Source organism: Cebus imitator, unplaced genomic scaffold (assembly GCF_001604975.1).
Source record: "Cebus imitator isolate Cc_AM_T3 unplaced genomic scaffold, Cebus_imitator-1.0 Scaffold18, whole genome shotgun sequence".
Classification (NCBI taxonomy): domain Eukaryota; kingdom Metazoa; phylum Chordata; class Mammalia; order Primates; family Cebidae; genus Cebus; species Cebus imitator.
In genome coordinates, this window is record NW_016107333.1 from 9,777,251 (window position 1) to 9,796,312 (window position 19,062).

The 19,062-nt window shown below is 49.5% G+C and overlaps 2 protein-coding genes across 2 annotated transcripts in view; one reads left to right on the forward strand and one right to left on the reverse strand.

Annotated features, from left to right (window-relative positions):
- Positions 1 to 4,585: 4,585 nt before the first annotated feature.
- PDRG1 (p53 and DNA damage regulated 1) lies at positions 4,586 to 16,678 on the forward strand. The gene is made up of 6 exons (XM_017514736.2): positions 4,586 to 4,799; positions 6,299 to 6,374; positions 7,781 to 7,855; positions 10,001 to 10,081; positions 10,688 to 12,106; positions 16,306 to 16,678. Exons 1-5 carry the CDS (start codon positions 4,713 to 4,715, stop codon positions 10,768 to 10,770), a joined length of 402 nt encoding a protein of 133 aa, XP_017370225.1. The 5' UTR covers positions 4,586 to 4,712; the 3' UTR covers positions 10,771 to 12,106; positions 16,306 to 16,678.
- Positions 13,246 to 19,062, reverse strand: part of TTLL9 (tubulin tyrosine ligase like 9) — a 63,999-nt gene continuing 58,182 nt past the window's right edge. Inside the window, exons 11-13 of the mRNA XM_037732438.1 lie at positions 18,643 to 18,756; positions 16,954 to 17,078; positions 13,246 to 13,643 (exon numbers count right to left, since the gene is read on the reverse strand). Of these exons, the coding sequence (XP_037588366.1) occupies positions 13,567 to 13,643; positions 16,954 to 17,078; positions 18,643 to 18,756 (316 nt within the window). The 3' untranslated portion in view covers positions 13,246 to 13,566. The remainder of the gene's footprint in view (positions 13,644 to 16,953; positions 17,079 to 18,642; positions 18,757 to 19,062) is intronic.

Below are 19,062 nucleotides of genomic sequence, written 5' to 3' on the forward strand. Positions count from 1 at the left end.
TATTCTCTACATCAGGGGAGGAGACAGGGTGGGAGCCTCTCTTCCACCCGCCAAGCCCACAAGGGTGCAAAGGAAGTGGAGGGAGGAGCTGGGGACCACCCAGGCGAGCACACAGCCCATCTGCAGGACAGGAGCATGTTGTCAGCAGCTGAGAGGCCCAGCCAGAGCTGATAGGGCAGCCACCCAGGCAGCTTGGAGAATCCAGACATTAAAGGGGTTCTCTCACTGCTCTCAGTGCAGCTCCAGCCCTGTCGCCTCCCCAAGTTCCCATTTTCGCCTCCCACCCCCAACACACACACATATCTCAGGGGACTGTACTGCACTTGCCCCTCTTCACCCATCCTATCACCAGAGCCACAGGGGGCTTGCACAAGGTAAACCCAATCATATCTGTGCCTGCTCAGCACCCTCCAGCAGCTTCCCAGGATCTGAGAACAAAACCCAGTCCCCTTACTTTGGTGGATAAGGCATTATCCCAGCCCTCACCATTAAGAGCCTGGCCTCAGAATCTGCCTTACGTTGAATTCTGACCCTTCTCCTCATTCATTCATTCAAAATTGGTTAGCAAGCACCTACTGTGGGCCAGGTGCTGTTCTAGACTTTTGGGAGACCTCAGTGAAGAAATGAATGAAAGATTCCTGCCCTCAAGGAGCCTCCCTTCTAGCAGAGGGAGATTAATGATAATCATAAGTAAATCATATGGCATGCTGGGAGGTGACAAAAGTGATGATAGAAGGAAGAAAAACTAGAGCAGAGGAAGTGGATCAGGAGTAGTGGGAGGGGCAGGGGCAGGAGTTGCATTTTTAAACATGTGGTCAGGGCAGGCTCCATTAAGAAGGTGCCACTTAAGAAAAGACTGGGCCAGGCGTGGTGATCCACACCTGTAATCCCAGCACTTTGGGAGGCTGAGGCAGGCGGATCACCTGAAGTCAGGAGTTTGAGACCAGCCTGGCCAACATGGTGGGACCCCCATCTTTACTAAAATATTACAACAATTAGCTGGGCATGGTGGTGCACGCCTGTAGTCCCAGCTACTCAAGAGGCTGAGGCAGGAGAATCACTTGAACCTGAGAGGCGGAGGTTGCAGTAAGCCAAGATCGTGCCACTGCACTCCAGCCTGGGTAACAGAGTACGACTCCGTCTCAAAAAAGAAAAAAGAAAAGACTGGGAGGAGGTGAGGGAAGGAACCATGTAGATGTCAGGGAAAAGTGCAGGCTGAGGCAGTAGCCAGTGCAAAGGCCCTGAGGCAGGACCATGCCTGGCTTGTTTGAGCAGCAGCAGGAAGGTGGGTGATGACCCAGACAGGGGGACACTTTTCCAGTGAGCAAGACAGACAAGGTGTCTGCCCTGAGGAGATCATCACTACAGAGCGAGGTGTTTAGAGAACAAAGGTGGTGTGGGAAGGGCAGAGACGAGGGAAGTCTAAAAACTGGGGGCCCAGAAAGGTCTCTTGAGAGGAGGTAACCCCAAGCTGAGGAGTGGGAAATATGGAATAAAGGCATGGGAGAAAATTACTCCAGACTGATGAGGGAGTGTGTGCAAGGCCCTGAGAATCCCACCACTAGTCACCCTCCCCACTGCTGTCTCCTGCTGTGGTGGCCACCCTCTCCTACCTGGATGATTATAGCAGCCTCCTCTTGGGTCTCCCACAGAGGGGCAAAGAAGCTGGAGTGTGCAGTGACTAATGCCTCTCTTTTCTTGGTAGGAGTTCACACTCATGGATATTAACTCACTGCCTGCCCCTCTCAGCCTGCATCCATGGGCAGAGAGAAGCAGGAGGCCACGGGCATGTGCAGCAGTGTCTGCAGGAGACCTCGGGGGACGCCCTCATGGGTTTTGGGTGGGGCACTGCCAGCACCTTCTACAGCCCTGCGTGCTCAGTGCCTCCTTCCCTCTGTCCTACCCTCTCCCCCTGGCTCAATTTATTCCAATACTCTGGCTGTTCCCTCTGCCTGGAAGGCTCTTCCCCTAGATATCCACATGGCTCACCCCCTCATCTCCTCCACACTGCTGTTCAAATGCCATCTCCTCAGAGACACCCTCTCTGACCATCTCATCTCGAATAGCCCCTCCATTATCACCTTGTCCTGTGCTAGCTTTTCTTTTCGTTTTTCTCCTTTCCCTTCCCTTCCCCTCCCTCTCTCCCTCCCTCCCTCCCTCCCTTCCTTTTTCTTTATTTTTCTTTCTCCCTCTTTCTTTTCTTTTTTAGAGAAAGAAAAGACTCTGTCATCCAGGTTGGGCTACAGTGGCATGATTGTAGCTCACTGCAGCCTTGAACTCCTGGGCTCAAGTGATCCTCCCACTTCAGCCTCCTGAGTAACTGAGACAACGGCAGCATGCCACCACATCTGGCTAGTTTTATTTTTATTTTTTGGTGAGGATGGGGGTCTTGCTATGTTGCCCAGGCTAGTCTCGAACTCCTGAGTTCAAGTGACTCTCCACTTTGGCCTCCCAAAGTGCTGGGATTACAGGTGTGAGCCGCCACATCAGGCTGCTATTTTTATCTTTTGTAGCACTTTTCACCACCTGACATATGATATATTTACTTGTTTGTAGGTCGACTGTTTCTCTCACCAGACTGGGAGATTCCTGAGGGCAGGGACCATGTCCAGTTTTGCTCATCACAGGCTCTCTATCACAGGGCCTGGGAAGTTGATAAATATTTGTGAAATAAATGGTTCTGAAACTGAAGTTCTCTCCAAGAGTCTTTCTGGGTCTGATCATTTCAAAATCTTGGAAATGACTGATTCCCCTCCCCAACATTTCCAGTGGCCAGGGCTGGCCTCTAAGGGCCAGTCACCGCCAAAAAGCTGCTAATGTGGGCACCTCCCTCAGCCCCTCGCCATCCAGGCCCATCTGGTAGAGGTCAAGGGTCAACCTGGTCCAGGCCTCTGTGGGTCCCAAGGTAGAGAAGACCCAGTGCTGGGGTTCAGGCCGAGGGATGCCTGGTGAGCCCCATTTCTCCTTTGGCAAACATCCCCCTTTCCTCCTCGGGCCTGTGTCTGCATTTCTGAACCAGAAGGTGTTTATACAAAACATCCTGGGTTTGGCGACAAATTCACCCTCAGTGAGGAATCCTTAATGAATCTCCCTCCTTCCCACACCAGGTGGCGGCAGGAAAAATTAGCTCTGCCTCTGGTAGTTGAAGGCAGCCAAAGCCTAGGCAACGCAGAGCTGCTGCTGGGGCTTCTGGGGCCACAATTTCAGCGTTCAGAAATAGCATGGACACCGGGCACTCCTGGCTCGCTGTGTGAGGAGGCACTGCCCTTCTCCTGGCCTCAGTCTGCAGCTGTGAAATGGGGCAGTACTAATTCCATGCATACAAAGGCTGCTTGGACAAGTAAGGCAAGGGGTGTGAAGGGGCTTGGTTACAAGAGGTTGAAAGGAGAGAGTAAAAAGCTGGAATGCGGGGGTGGGGGGGGTGTGAAGGCGGGGGGAGGGGGCAAGAGATCAGAGTGCTAACATCAGTCCTGCTCTTCAGACTTTTCATTGTCCTTTCCCAGCGCCTTTTACAGCCCTGTGTGCTCAATGCCTCTTTCCCCTCTGACCTCCTGCCTGCTTGCCCCACCCATTCTGTTCCACACACACTGGCTGTTCCCTCTGCCCGGAACACTCCTCTCCTAGACATCCGCATGGCTCACTCCTCATCTTCTTTTCAAAGTCCTTGCCTCTCTCTGAGGCTTGTTTTTTCCAGCTATACAATGAGGAGTTTGGGGGTGAAGACCTCGTGGGAACCCTCTAGTTCTGATGGCAACCATTTTCCATCTGCCTGCCTCCTCTGGGAAGTCCTCCCAATCCTACGACCCATGCCCATTTGCTTTTCTGAGCTAGCATTTCATTGCTTACTGCCCATAGTTTTCAAAAGCGCAGTCATCATAGTACACTGCAGCCTCCACTCCCCAGGCTCAGGTGCTCCTCCCACCTCAGCCTCCTGAATAGCTGGGACCAACAGGCATGCCCCACCGCGCCCAGCTAATTTTTTTTTTTTTTTTTTTGTATTTTTAGTAGAAACGGTATTTTACCGTGTTACCCAAGCTGGTCTCTAACTCCTGGGCTTAAGTGAACCCTGCCTTGGCCTTCCAAAGTGCTGGGATTACAGGTGTGAGCCACTGCGCCCAGCCGATTCCTGCTTCCTTCCGATCCTGTGAAGAGACACTGAGGAGGATTTTTATTCACACCCTTTTTATAAATTAGAAACTGAAAGTGTCAGAGATTAAACATTAATCACACTGCCACATGGGCCTTCTTGGTGTTTCTTAGGGGAAGAATGATATTTCCTAGGTCCTAATCACGACGTGCCATGGTATATAACTGTTTTGCCATTAATTGTCGGTGTTTACCACTAGGATGAAGTTCCATGAGGGCAGGGATTTTGCTGTGTTCACTGCTGCATCCCAAGTCCCTAAAACTGCTTGGCGCATAGTAAGTGCTCAAGAAACATGAACCGAGGGAGGAAGGGGTCAAAAGCAGCCCGCCGACTGAGCTCTCCGAGCCTGCAGAGGGCGCTCCAACCCCGCCCCGCTAAAGCTAGACCCCGCCTCTCACGGCCGCTGACGCACGTGCGTTAGAGCCTGCGCGCCACCGTTCTTTTAAATGCGCAGGCGCTCCGGAAATCCCGTGAGAGCGGCGCATGCGCAGCGGAGGCCGACGCGCCACCCCAGTGGAGTGAGAGAAGGGTCGCGCGAGAGTCGTAGGTGGAGTTGGTGGGCGCTATGCTGTCACCCGAGGCTGAGCGAGTACTGCGATACTTGGTAGAGGTTGAGGAGCTCGCCGAAGAGGTGCTGGCGGACAAGCGGCAGGTGAGAGGCCCGTCCGCGGCTCTGGGGCCAGGCGGCTGGCGCCGTCGGAATGCGCGCGGGGTTGCGGGGAGTTCACCGGGACAGGCGGTTAACTATCCCGAGGCGACAGATGTGGGCCAAGAAATTTTCGGCCGCTACTAAGTGAGCGCCTGCGCAGTGCTGGGTATTCCTCTTCCTTCATCCTCTCTCTGCCTCTTACCGTGCTCTCCGGATCCCGACCCATCACTCTCTGGGCCGTTTCCCTGAGCACCTGTTTCAAAATGCACTTCCCGGCCCCCTGAGGCCCTTAGGGGAGAGGAGGAACCGAAAAGAGGCTTGGGGGAGCCTTGTGACCGGCCAGGGATGGGGACGTCGGTTAAGGTGGTGCCCTGTTTATGGGGTGCCTTGTGGGGAGTTTGGGTCAGGGTCTAATTTAAGTGCCAAGTTTTTGAAGGGAGTTCCTGGGGGAAGGAGGGTGACGTCATTGGATTTACGTTTTAAATGGATCCCTCTGGTTCCCGGGTGGAATACACAATATAGGCGGACAAGGGTGGAGGCAGGGAGATGGGTGAAGGGTCATTGCTATGGTCCAGACCAGAGATGGATTTGGACTAGGTAGTGGTGGTGGAGAGAAGTGAATGGGTCAGAAATGTATTTTGGAGACAGACTCAGTAGGCCGTGATAGCGGCTGTGTAAAGGGGTGAGGGAGCCGGGGGAGTCATGACTCCCTCTCATCCCTAGTTAGAAAGCTCAGGTATTTACTGAGAAGGGGAAAACTTGGGCAAGAGCCTGTCAAATTAAAGGCTGGATCCGGGTGTGCTGGATGAGACTAATGAGAGCAGTTAACGATTATCAGCTGCTTAGTATGTGCCAGGTACTGTATTAAGTCACTTAATTGCGAGCTCAGTAACCTGTGAGGTAGGTACTGTTGGTAGCTCCATTTTGCCGAGGAGTAAATAGAAGGTGACATTACACAGCTTGAAGCAGACAGCAGGATTCGAACCTGGGTATTCCAGCTCCAGAACCAGCACTCTCGTGCAGCATACTGTACTACTGCCTCACTTCCTTAGTAACTGTTGTGGTGTTACCACTGTCTCAGTGCCCCCACTTCTGCTGTTCCAATCTAGTATTGTTGGGTTTCTCATATTACTAGGTCAGAACCAGCTGGAGAAGTTTGTCCAAAAATAGACATCAGGCCTGCTTAATCAGTGTGTAGGTGAAGGGTTTCCACTCCCCTGGTGATTCTCATAGGCCCTAAAGTTTGAATCAGTAGTACAGAATTTCCCATTTAGTCAGCACATGGATTCCTAGCATCTTCTCTGGGGAGAGGGCAATTGCACAAAGCATTGTCTTTAAGGACCAGGAAGCCGAGTGAGAGAAGAAATACATTCACACATCAATCCATTTTAGGTAGGACATTGGAAATAACTCGGGAATAATGCATTGTCTCTGCAGCCCTTGTCTGAAGTGACAGCTTGGGGCAAGAGATAACAGTTCCCTCCTGTCCCCGTGGTTTTCAGATTGTGGACCTGGACACTAAAAGGAATCAGAATCGAGAGGGCTTGAGGGCCCTGCAGAAGGATCTCAGCCTCTCTGGTAAGTTGAAATTTTCTCAATGCAGCCCTGGAGGCCTCTTCTGTTTTCCTTTAAGGCCTTTACACCTTGCCGTGATAGAGATCAGGCAGGAGGCCACAGCTGTGTAACAGCCTTGTGGGAAATTGAAACAGTCTGTGGAGATGGGGGAGCAAGTTTTGCAGTTCTGGCACAGACTGTGGTTCAGGATTTCGGCTGCTCAGTGACAGGTCGTTGGCTCCTGGCTCATTGACAATGGCAGACACTGAGAGAGTGCTGAGGGTGTAAAAAAGTGATGGTTCCTGCGCTTGTGCTTTACAGATGAGGAAAACAACGTAAAATGCATTATTGAAAATTGTAAGAAAGCCAAAGACGGAATTGGACTTGGGGTGGGTATTGAGAATATATATCCAGAAGAATCGGACCCTTTAGATGAGGCCAGGTGGCTGTGGCAGAGGAAGCAAATGGGGAGGGTAAGTATGGCTGGAGAGAGAGGCAGAGACCAGGCCATAATGAAAGGACTTAGGGGCTGAGGGAGGAAGTTTACATTTTGTTGAAAGTGCACTGGAGTATGCAGAATCTTCCAGTTACTTCTCATCTCACCCGAGTAAAATCCAGAGGTTCTACAAGACTGAGTAATCCAGCCCCCATTGAGTCCATGAGTGTGTCAATATCATCTCTACCCTCCCCCTCATTTATGACTTCACCCACACAGGTCTCTTTGGTGGTTTTTTTGGAGACAGAGTCTTGCTCTGTCACCCAGGCTGGAGTGTAGTGGCATGACCCTGGCTCACTGCAACCTCTGTTTCCAGGGTTCAAGTGATTCTCATGCCTCAGCCTCCTGAGTAGCTGGGATTACAGGCGTGTGCCACCACACCCAGCTAATTTTTGTATTTTTAATAGATACAGGGTTTTGCCATGTTGGCCAGGCCAGTCTTGAACACCTGTCCTCAAGTGATCGCCTGCCTTCGCCTCCCAAAGTGCTGGATTACAGGCGTGAGCCACTGTACCCCCACTTGCTGTTCCGAACACCCTAAGCACACTACTGATCTTTGCTGTTCCTGTTTCCTTTGTTTGGCTCACTCTTTCCCCAGATGTCTGCAGGGCTCACATTCTCACTTTCCTTGGGTCTCTATGTAGATATCACATAATCTTAGAAAGGCCTTCTTGGACTACCTGGTATGAGTAACAAGTTCCTCCCCTACTCTGGCATTCCCTAGCCATCTTAGCCTGCTTTAGTTTTCTCTATAGCCCTTTAATCAAGGTCTGACAAACCGTATCTGTTTATTCTCTCTCCTCCACTATAACAAGCTCCAAGAGGGCAGGAACTTTGTCTTGATCTGCTGTGTTCTCTGCATCTAAAACAATGCCTGGCCGATAATAGGTACTGAAAAACAAATTGCTGAAGGAATTACCATTTGCTCTTTCAGAAGATGTGATGGTTTGCTTCGGGAGCATGTTTATCAAGATGCCTCATCCTGAAACAAAGGAAATGATTGAAAAAGGTAAGGCCTCCTGGGGATGGGTCAGGGGTGTGCTGCCTCTCACACCAGCTTTGGTCTTAACCCAGAACAGGGAGTTAGGCTTCAGGCTTCTCCTCTTGAGGAGAAGCTGCTCTGTTACAGGGTTTAGACTGCTGTGGGTTATTTCCTCATCTCTAAGATGGGGATGCATCTGTGTAGCATAGTTGTGAAGTTGAGATAAAACAATATGTGTGCTTAGCATAGTGCATGCTTATTAGTGAGGAATCAGTTGGGCTGCAAATAACAAAACCCAACAAATAGAGGCTCAAGGAGATATGCTTCTTTTACTCTTGTGAAAGAAGTTGTCCAGAGGTATGTAGTCCAGTCCTGGCATAGCTGCCCAGCAGTGGCACCTTAGCATATTCTCCTGGTGGTTGTTTGATTGTTGCAAGCCTCATGTCCTCGTGCCAGGCTGGAGGAAAGAGAGAAAGCTTTCACACATATAGCTTTGCCTTCTATTTTGGAAGTAAGACCATCTCCTCAGGGTCTTCTGTCAAGATTCATTGGCTAGAACTAGGTCACATGGTCACCCATAGCTGCAAGGGAGCCTGGGAGAGTGAGCTTTTCTTTTTCATGTGCCCTGCAATATAGACTGGGTTGAAAATGGAACCTCTAGGGTCTGCCATAGCCTGGGCACTTAGTGTACTCAATTTCCACAACCATAATCTGGAAGCTCTTTGGAAAAGCATCTTAAAAGCAAGAGTCAGGCTACAAATGGATTCTTGGCTAGAAAAAGAACAGGCTACACATATTTTTTCTTCTATAACCTTGAAAATGGCCAAAAAGACAAGCAAGGTTGCCTCAGTCCCTTAAGACAGGGCGTCTTCATACCTCATGAAATAAAACTTTTTTTTCCCCTTGAGACAGAGTCTTGCTCTGTTGCCCAGGCTGGAGTGCCATGGCACTTTGTTGGCTCATTGCAAACTCCACCTCCCAGGTGCAAGCAATTCTCTTGTCTCATCCTCCTGATTAGCTAGAATTACAGGCACATGCCACCATGCCTGGCTAATTTTTGTTTTTTTTAGTAAAGATGGAATTTCACTATGTTGGCCAAGCTGGTCTCTAATCGGGTGATCCGCCCACTTTGGCCTCCCAAAGTGCTGGGATTACATGCCTGTTCCCAGCCAATGACATAAAACTGCTAACAGAGGAAGCTGGAGAAGTTTCCAGCTGTTGTGTTGAAAAAATACACTAATATTATAGTTAGAAAATGAAACTGCCTTTGATGGTGAGCTGGAGAGTGGCTTTGAGAGGGGTCCCTTGCCTGGGTTCAGGATCTTGTTGACTCTTTTGGTCCCCAAATGTGATCTTTTCACTGTACCTAGAGGAGTTCTGGGACATCATCAGGTTTCTTGGGGATCAACATAGGCTAAACAAGCTCATGGACACTGGGGTTACTCATTGACAATGAGAAACAGAACCAGGTTATAAGGCTTGGCCATTCAGCATTTCTCCCCCCAGAAGGAGTCTATGGGGAAGACAGAGTAGCCAGAGTGTCACTGGTGAGCAGGTGGAATTGGCTGGGTGACTTCAGTCGATTGGTCAGTCAAGCTTTGATAGCCACCTCTGTCATCACACTGACTCTTCTCAGGGCAGTCCATGGCACTAGGAGACGCTTTTCTCCTCACAGTGGCTAATTAAGCTTGACCATTAGGCTTGCATGTCGATTGTTTAGGTCACATGTTTACACAATCATGTTTTTCTAAAACCCCCTCACCTTGATGGACTTGGGTTTGTGAAATTCCTTAGGCATCCATTTTGCAGCCATCTAGGGTGGGCTGGATCTAGAGACGCTTTGTTTATGCATTTGAATTGTACATAACGTCATTGTGGGAGGGTGGCCAAAATCTTCATGTTGCCTTCTCTATCTACTGGCCACCCCAAGGTACTTTGCATAATGCAAAACAGGGCAGTGTGAGAGTCAGGACTGCTGTGTCCTGGGCTCTCTTGAGTGGTCCTGAGCAGGTCATGGCCCTTCTAGCCTTTATCCTTCCTCAGTTGGTCTCTGATACCCCTTTTCCTTCCTGAAAGCTATACACTTTGCTGGGGAGAGGCTGGCAGCTCTACTCCTGGGTCCAGTCTGTCTGGTACGATCTTATCTTATGCTTGCCTCCCTCTTTTTTTCAGATCAAGATCATCTGGATAAAGAAATAGAAAAACTCCGGAAACAACTTAAAGTGAAGGTCAACCGCCTTTTTGAAGCCCAAGGTATTGGCTTAGCAGGGACTGGAGACTAGGAGGGGAGAGAGTCATCAGCATGGACTTTGAAGGGCAGGGATGAGAAGCCCGACCCTCAGAGGTGGGCATTGGCCGAGGCAGCCTGTGAGTGGCCCTGGAGGTGTGTGCAGTGGTTGGTTATAGCTGCCAGGGGACAGAATGGACAGGGGATTTAAAGAGAGTCCTGCTCCTGTCACAGCTTCCTTTTCAGGTCCCGGGATCCGCTTGGGGTGATCTCACGTTATATGTCAGGGCATGGCATGGGGATCAGATAGCTCTGACTGAGGAAATTCAGAAGTCCAGTGAGGTGATTGAGGTCAGAGCTGAAATTCCTGATAAACCCAGGCACTCCAAATTTGTCACAGGTCTTGGAAAAACCTGGATCTGTTTGGGCAGCAGAGTCATGACTTTGCAGGCTCTTGGTGACACAGGAGTGGTGGTGATGCCTCATCCAGTACGTTGCAGAATTGGAGGCCCATCCCTGCCAGACCTCCAGGCCGAGTTTGGCAGCGTTAGTGCAGTGTCAGCCCCTTTCCTGGGCCTGGCTCCAGAGCCAGCAGGAGGCCCGACATGCTGATGGATCATCTTCTCTCCTAGGCAAACCAGAGCTGAAGGGTTTTAACTTGAACCCCCTCAACCAAGATGAGCTTAAAGCTCTCAAGGTCATCTTGAAAGGATGAGACTCAAGAACCAAGATGGGGGACCAGTGACCAGCAACCCCCACAGGGTCATGGAGGACCCTCCAACCTTGACACCTGTAAGGACAGGATCTGCCCTGTAAGGGGACAGGCATCAGGAATCTGGCCATGAAAACCTCTTTGTCTGTAGTGCTTGGCTGCTCTGTGACAGGAGGGAACCCTCAGCCTGTCTGGCTGCTAGACCTGTACACCAGGGCACAGTGCACACAAGACCTATTGATGGGCCCTGGCAGCCACCAGTGGGTGTGTGGAGCCATGGCTGTGGGGGTGTGTGAATGACTGCAGCAGGCACTTCTCAACAATGGCCTGCTGTAAGGACCCTGAGCAGGGAAGGAGGGAGGGAGGGAAGGAGGGAGGGAGGGAGGGAGGGAGGGAGGGGGCAGAGTGGAGCTTCATTCCAGCATTCATCTCAGAAGGGAGAGAGGTTTTCAGGCAGGTGCCATGAGATGGGAATAAAGCAGGAGGCTTTGGGGTGGATGCTGAATGAAGAACAGAATCTTGATGCTTTGTGGCTTACCACAGCCACCTGTGTGTCTGCCCCACAGATGGCTGCCAGCTCCATTTCTGCCCTTTTTCCCTGCTTGATTCCAAGAGTAGGTGCTGCCTAGCAGCCCTTTGTGGCCACTCTTTCGTCAGGAGGGCCCTGCAGAGTCCTGCACCAGGCCTGCGTGAGTAGGTACTCCTCCTGCCTTGTGTCACATGTCAAGAGTGCCCCTCCACCCCCTCTGAAAGTGGGGCCTGGCCAGTGCTGCTTAGTACTGTCTGCCTTCAGTGGTATGAATTGCCGTGAAGTCAGAACTCGTGTGTTCATTAAGGGCTCAATAAAGGTTAGCTGAATGAATAAATAACAGCAACTAGTCTTTATTTGCCTCATCTAGTCCTTCACTAAGGGCACGCTGCTCCATTTAGAATACCACCTATGAATGTGGTTCTTACCTTCGGTTCTTACCTTGAAATGAACCTGTGGTTTAACAGGCAGGTGACAACAAATGGCAGCATGGCAGGGGCACACCTCTCCTGGTCCCCTCGCTCCTTTGCTTGGGCTCATAGTTACGTAGAAACAGGCTGTCATGGCTAGTTCTTACATTTTTTTCAGAAGAAGCTAGACATTCAGGTTGTGAAGTTGATTAGAAATTACTGTGTGTTTTCCCTGTAATCTCTTTAAGAAGTAGGCGGGTGGAACTGGAACCCAACTACGTCCATCCACAGGGGACTAGTTAAAGGAATCAGTAGCTCCAGGTAGGGGAGTACCATACAACTACAATCAAGAATAAGGAACAAGCTGCAAGACACATCAAGTGAGAAAAGCAAGGGGAAGGTAGGTGCCTTAGAAGCTAATAATGTGTGTGCAAACGCAATGTGATTCCCTCAGAACAGCACCTGCAGGGTTGGGGCACAGAGGTGGGAGGGGAGATGTCACCCTAAACTCTTTTGTAAATTTTGCATTTTAAACCATATGAATATAATGCTTATTTTAAAATGTAAAAGTAGGGAGTTAGAGAATTCACCTTGCTAGATGTTCTCCAGTGTGACTGCCTGGTTCACAATTTCACCATTGGAAAATTGCCCCTTCCTGCCTGGCAGGGTGGGTGCTGGGCCAAAGAGAGCCAATCGCATTCCTTCTCCTGGAAGTAGGGAACCTGGAGCCCATGCCTGGGCCTGCCTGGGTTTGCCTCAGTCACAAGGATGGATGGGAGAAATCCTCATGCTCTGAAGGCAGAAGGTCCAGAGTAGCCTGGCTTCTGGCCTTCCTAAAGTCGGCTGGTTTATTTCTTGGATTTGCCAGTATTTTCTTTCTAAAAATCTTCCCTTTTGGCTTACCCTAGGCAGTTGCATTCCACCATGTGCAGCCAGAGAAACTACTCTGAAGCAGGGTGAGTGGTAGAGGGAGTGAGTGAATCCCCCTGGAGCAGTTCATCAGCCCCAACTCGTTGCAACCCTCTTAAGTCAAAAGGAGGCTTAGGAATGTAGGATGTGAAAATGCAGAGGTTTTTACTCACTCTCATCTCCCAGGCTGTATTGCCCATGAGCCCAAGGTCTTCTGGTTTCTGGCTCAGCTCCCAATCTCAAACAAGGTGAAGAGAAGCATTTAAGTCACTCCTCTGACTTAGATAAATGCGCCTTTGCAGAGACTCTTGCTGAGCTCTGCCTTCCTGGTCTGTCTTGTCCGAGAAATGGGGATATTCTGGCCCACTGTTTTTCAGATGATGGTCAGGGTATTGCAAGGAGAGGCTGTGTTTAGGGCTCAGTACTTCCCCAGATCCCCAATAAATACATCATCTACTGCTCGCTTTGCAAGCACAGCTTAAAGACAAGTTCCTTAACCGCCAAACTCTAGCTCCTAAAGGACCTTTTCAACATTGACTTGAGAGGCATCCAAATGTCAAAGCCAGGAGGACTTGGCTCCAGCCAACAGTATCCCCTGAGCCAGGCCTGGGGCCCAGTGACTCCAAGTATGGCTTGTGCTTATTTATTAGATATGATCTCTCAGGGGTAGCAGAACTGTATTTGTTCTCTTCAGGCCCAGTTGCCAAGTCAGTCAAGATTAAAACCCCTCCAGTCCCAGGGATTGGCTGTCTCCTGGTGCAAAGATGCCTGGGGACGGGCTGGAGGTATCCAAGGGGCCTAATTCAAGTAGGAAGCTGCAGCTGCTAAGCCAGCAAAGCTGGTGCCAGGCTGGAGGTGGGGAGGCGAGTGCTGTGAGGTGCTGGGATCTGGGAGTCGGGGAGAGGCCTGGGTGGTACCTGCCAAGGCTGATTTCCTTCTGGCAGCTGGGGATCAATTGGAAGCTTTCTTCTGGACTTGAAGGGAGCAGAAGAGCTGCCTCAGCTGTTTTTTCCGATCGTTGACGCAGCCTGGAAAGGAAGTGGGGTGTTGACTGGAATGACCTGTGCTTGGGAGAAATGGAGTGCCCCCATTCCCTGCTGGTAAGAGGGGACAGCAGGAGTTGGGCAATCACCCACAGCCTGTGTTTTATACTCTGGCTCCATTCCTGAACTGCCGTGGCCCTCAAGCAGATCATTTACCCTTTTCAGCCTCAGTCTTCTCATCTGTAAACCAGGATACTACTGCCCACCTTATGGAGTGAACATGAGGACTGGGGGCTTACCTCAAGCCAGGGACTGCTCCAGATGCTGAATGTGGATGGATTTGTTTTGCCCTCATGGGAATGATGTGTAGAAGAGAAAACGGGCTCGGAGAGGTTAAATCATTTGAACCCAGGCTACCTGGTGCCAGAGCCACACTCTTAACCACTACCCCACACTGCCGCTCCTCCTGGCTTTGCTCAGTGAAAATGCATTTAAAACTAGCACAGTGCCTGGTACCTCAGAGCTGCCCAGTACTGTCAGCTTTCTTCCCTTACCCAACCCACGTGCCAGGCACAGCGGGCTAAGAGATGAGTTTTCGCCACATGTGGCCCACAACCTCATGGAAGTATGTCCCAGGCAGTCCGTGCTGAAGCTGCCATGAGCTGCTGAGACGTTCTCCCAGGACGTTCTCCCAGGACGTTCATGGTGCTACATGTTGGCTGTTTGCTCTCAGCTGATCCTTGAGGTGACTCTGTGGTCATTTAATCTCATGCCAGGTACATTGATGGCACTCAGAAATGCTGCTTGAATGACTGAATCTCTGTGGCCACTACTACTGACCTGGGACTGTTTCACATCCTCCCCAAACTTGTCCCTGCTTCCCAGGCACGCACTCAGCCATTCACTGAGCTGAGACCTTACTGTGCACATCCTGGTGATTTTCCAGAGTGAATTCCATGCAGCCCTAACTTAAACTGTATTTCGCTCATTCATAACTCCCAATTCTCATCCAGTGCAAACTTCTTGGAATTCTAGCCTCATCTCTGAGTTATCTGCTGACCCTTTCGCCTGGATGTCCCTGAACCCTTCCCTAACTCAATTCATCAGTACTCTTCCTAGCCAGCTACCCTTGTGTTTATCACCATGGACCCAAACACCTGAAACAGAAATAGTTCTAGAGACTTCTAAAATCACTGGCTGTCCTAGCCCGGTCAACATAGCGAGACTTTGTCTCTATGGGAAAAACACCCACACACAAAATTAGCCAGGTGGGGTGTGTGCCTGTAGACCTAGCTACTTGGGAGGCTGAGGCAGGAAGATTGCTTGAGCCTGGGAGTTTGAGGTTAGTTGCAGTGAGCTATGATCGCATACTGCACTCCACCCAGGGTGACACAGCAAGATGCTGTCTCTAAAAAAATAAACAGTGGCTCTCAACTTGGGCTGCATATTGGAATCACCTGGAAGCTTTAAAAGCTACTGATGCCCACACCAACCATAGCTTTATCTGGCAGGCATCAGTAGTCTTTAAAGCTCCCAGGTGATTCCAATATGTGGCCATGGTAGAGAACCGCCGCTCTCCATCTTTGCTACTCGAATGGGGGTCCAGGAACTAACGTGCATTGATATCTGAGATGCACTGTTAGCAAAGATGGCTGCAAAAATTCCATTCCTATATGCACACCTCTGCAACGTGACTTGGCTGCTCCTCTCATCAACAGGTGGAGTCTATTTTCTTACCTAGTGACTGGGCTAGACCAGAAAGTTGCTTTGACTGTAGCAGAATGACTTACGGGACCTTCTAAGTCTGGGACGCAAAAGGCTTTGCAGTGTCTTCTTGCCTTAGAACCCCGAGTCTACCACGTGAAGCCAGGGCTAGACTGTTGGAAGATGACTGGCCACGAGGAAAGAGAGGCCCAGCTGACAGCCAGTATCAACTCCACACCTATGAATGAGGCTGTGGTACGCCATCAAGTCTCAGTAAATCTGCCAGGTGCCTGCAGCCCTATAAGTGACCCCAGCAGAGACCTGAAGAAGCACCAGCAAATAAAGTAGTTGTTTTAAGCTGCTAGGTTTGGGAGGGCTTGTTACACAGCAATGGTTAATCAATAGAGCATCACACAGGAACTTAGAAATACCATCATAGGCCCCACCCTAGAACTACAGAGTCCCAATCTGTGTTTTAACAAGGTTTCCAGGTGATTGTATGCACATTAAATAAGCTTGAAGAGTGTTATTTAGTCATTCGAAGGCTTATACATTTAGAAAACTAAACAGCCCATAGAAAAATGGAAAAAGTATGGACAAAAGAAGAAATGCAAATACAAAAAAATGGAAACCTCACCAGTAATCAATGGACTGCACATAAAACAACAATGAGTCAGTATGTTTTGCCTCGCCAGTTGGCACAGATTTTTTTCTAAAAATTCAAATCTGACAAATTCATATACTCTTTCTGGAAAGCGATTTGGTTGTAATAAGCCCATCCCTTTGGCCCAATAATTCTACTTCTAGGAATCTGTCCTCAGGAAATGGCCAGAATTTCAGCTGAGCTTAATGTGAAAGGGTGTTCATCATGGTATTAGTTATAAAAAAAACATGCAATTGTGCTAAATGTCCAATCATAAGAAATTGGTTTAGTAAATTTTAGAATATGCACAAACTGAAATATTTTGCAGCCATATGGTAATTTTTTTTTAACTCTGCCAAGAGGCAGGACAGTCTAGCGGTCAAGCACTCAGGTTTTGGAGCCAGGCAGATGGAAGTTTGTAGCGTGGCTCGCTGCTTCTGACCAAGACCTTCATTCAGCAAGTTACACAGCACCTGGAGATCATTTCCTCATCTGTAAAATTACAGTGAAAGCTGCTTAAAGATAAAATGAGATAATGTATATAAAATATTTCATCTGGACTGGACCAAAAAGTGCATTCAAGATGGAGGCTCTTATTAATATGCTTGAATGAAAAATGCCACGTGGGAAAGTGGGATTCGAAACTCTAGCCCAATGCCAATTTTGTAAAAAAAAGTATGAATATATGTATTTTTTAAGAACTGGAAGGAAATACACCAGATTGTTAAAGATGGTTATGTCTGGATGTTTTTTTAATTTCTTTCTTTAGTTTTCAAATATTCTACAATGAGTGAGAATACTTTTTTTATAATCAGGAAGAGTTTTCACTTTTTAGAAACCAACTTTACAAATGAGGAACAGCTGTGTCACCCTTGCCCAAGGTGACACAGCTGGTAAGTTGCAGATTGAATTCAAACAATCTAACCACTATGCCAAGCTGCCTCCTAGACTACCTGGTACCTCCCATGACCCATCCCTTGTGCCCAATCCCCACCTGACCCTACATACCGAGGTGTGTGTTGGTCACAAAGTTTCCTGTTCCCGACAGGTCAGGAGGCCCCTCCTCTCTGCTAACCGGGCCATCATTCCACATGAGGTCAAAGCCCCCGACTCGCTTCTCCCTTCCCGTGAGCCTGGACAGGAAGGAGGCACATGGGGTTAATGAAGGTGCACCTGGCGGGGGCCCTAAGACCCAAGTGGGGTCCCTGATCCCTCCCTGAGCCTCACTGATGTCCCTCCCATCAGAAGTCCTTTTTCCCAGTCATTCATTGGCTGTTTCCCAGGCACCTATGTAAATCTCCGAGGGGCTTGTTCCCATTTTTCCCCCCAAGGTTCCTCCTACTTGCTCTTGGTAACTTGTCCCTGTTTTTTTGTTTTCTGACGGAGTCTCTCTCTGTTGCCCAGGCTGGAGTGCAATAGCATGATCTCGGCTCCCTGCAACTTCTGCCTCCCAGGTTCAAGTGATTCTCCTGTCTCAGCCTCCCAAGTAGCTGGGACTACAGGTGCGCACCACCACACCCAGCTAATTTTTTTTTTTTTCTTTTTTTTCCTCTGATGAATTCTGCTTCACAATGATTATTTTGTATTTTTAATAGAGACAGGGTTTCACCATGTTGGCCAGGATGGTCTCAAACTCCTGACCTCAAGTGATCTGCCTGCCTCGGCCTCCCGAAGTGCTAGGATTACAGGCATGAGCCACTTTGTCTGGCCATGTGCCTCTATTTGTGATTTCTGGTTTAGTCTCCTTTCCTCCTCAGACCTTAAACTCCATAAAGGCAGGAACTGGTTCTGTCATGTTCCTATGTCAGCAGGGTATGGCACAGGGCCTGGTACAGAGCAGGGCTCAAATATTTGTTGAATGAATAGGTGATGGTAGGAATAGTGGATACCTGAGGTTGCTGCTTGCTCAGCATCCATTTCACCTTCTTCCAGTCCAAGGGTACCTTTGAGAATCATTCATCTCTCCTTTACCAATGGCTCATGTGGGGTTGACCCCACTCCCTAGGAGGTGGGCACAAGAACTATGCCTGGTCAAGCAGAGTCACAATGAATGATTCAGCAATGGGCATGTATCCCAGTTCCCAGCAAGGAGAAGCTGCCCTCAAGCTTCTGCTGGAATAATTGGAGAAAACTGGGGAAAAGCTAATACATAGGAAAGAGGAAGAAGGGAGGGAGAGAGAGAGGAGGAGAGGAGGGAGAGAGAAACAAACAGACCAGCCACCACTGAGCACCTGGATCGCCCATTCTCAAAGTAGCTCTGGGCTTTTTTTCTTCTATTGCACATTGTTATAATGATAGTCTTGTATTGAGCACTTACTATGAGCTAGGCACTAGATAGTAAATTATCTTTGTAAATTAACAACTCAGAGGTATTTCCTATTTTACAGATGAGGAAGCTGAGGCTCAGGAAGGTGATGGGACTAGTCCAGAGCCTCACAGTCAGGAGGATTCGAGGAAATCCTGCTGGACTGTCTCAGAAAGCTATAGTTGGCCCTGCTCTGCCCTGGAGAGGCCAAGTCCATGGCAGGACCTGGCCCTCCATGGACATCTCAGCTTCTCCATCTATAAAGTGATGAGGCAGGCCAGAGCCATCACTGAAGGCCACTCAGGCCCCAATGTTCTAAGCTCCCCCTCTTCCTTGGTGGGAGCCCCAGTTGTCATGTACAAGGACATGTGATCAAGGCTACCCTCCCTCACCTTGCTTCCATGTCCACGACATGCAGGGTATCTTCCAGGAGACAGGTCTTGAGTTCATAGTCTTCCTGGCTGCTGGCTGTCAGTGATGGGGATGCATTGACCTCTAGGAGCCACCTGGGGAGGGAGAGGAGTGGAGAGCCTTAGGGTTACTTGGTCCCTGGAGCCCCTAGGATTTCACTAAGTGGCTAGATGGATGCATGGACCCCACCCTCAGTTCAGTCCATGCTGCTCCCTCTACCTTTCTATTTTTCAAATTATTTTTATAGAGATAGGGTCTTGCTAGGTTTCTCAGCTAGTCTCAAACTCCTGGCCTCAAGTGATCCTCCTGCTTCAGCCTCCCAAAGTGCTGGGATTACAGATGGGAGCCACTGTGCCCCGCCCCCTCCCCAACCACCCTTTCCACTTCTTTTTTTTTTTTTT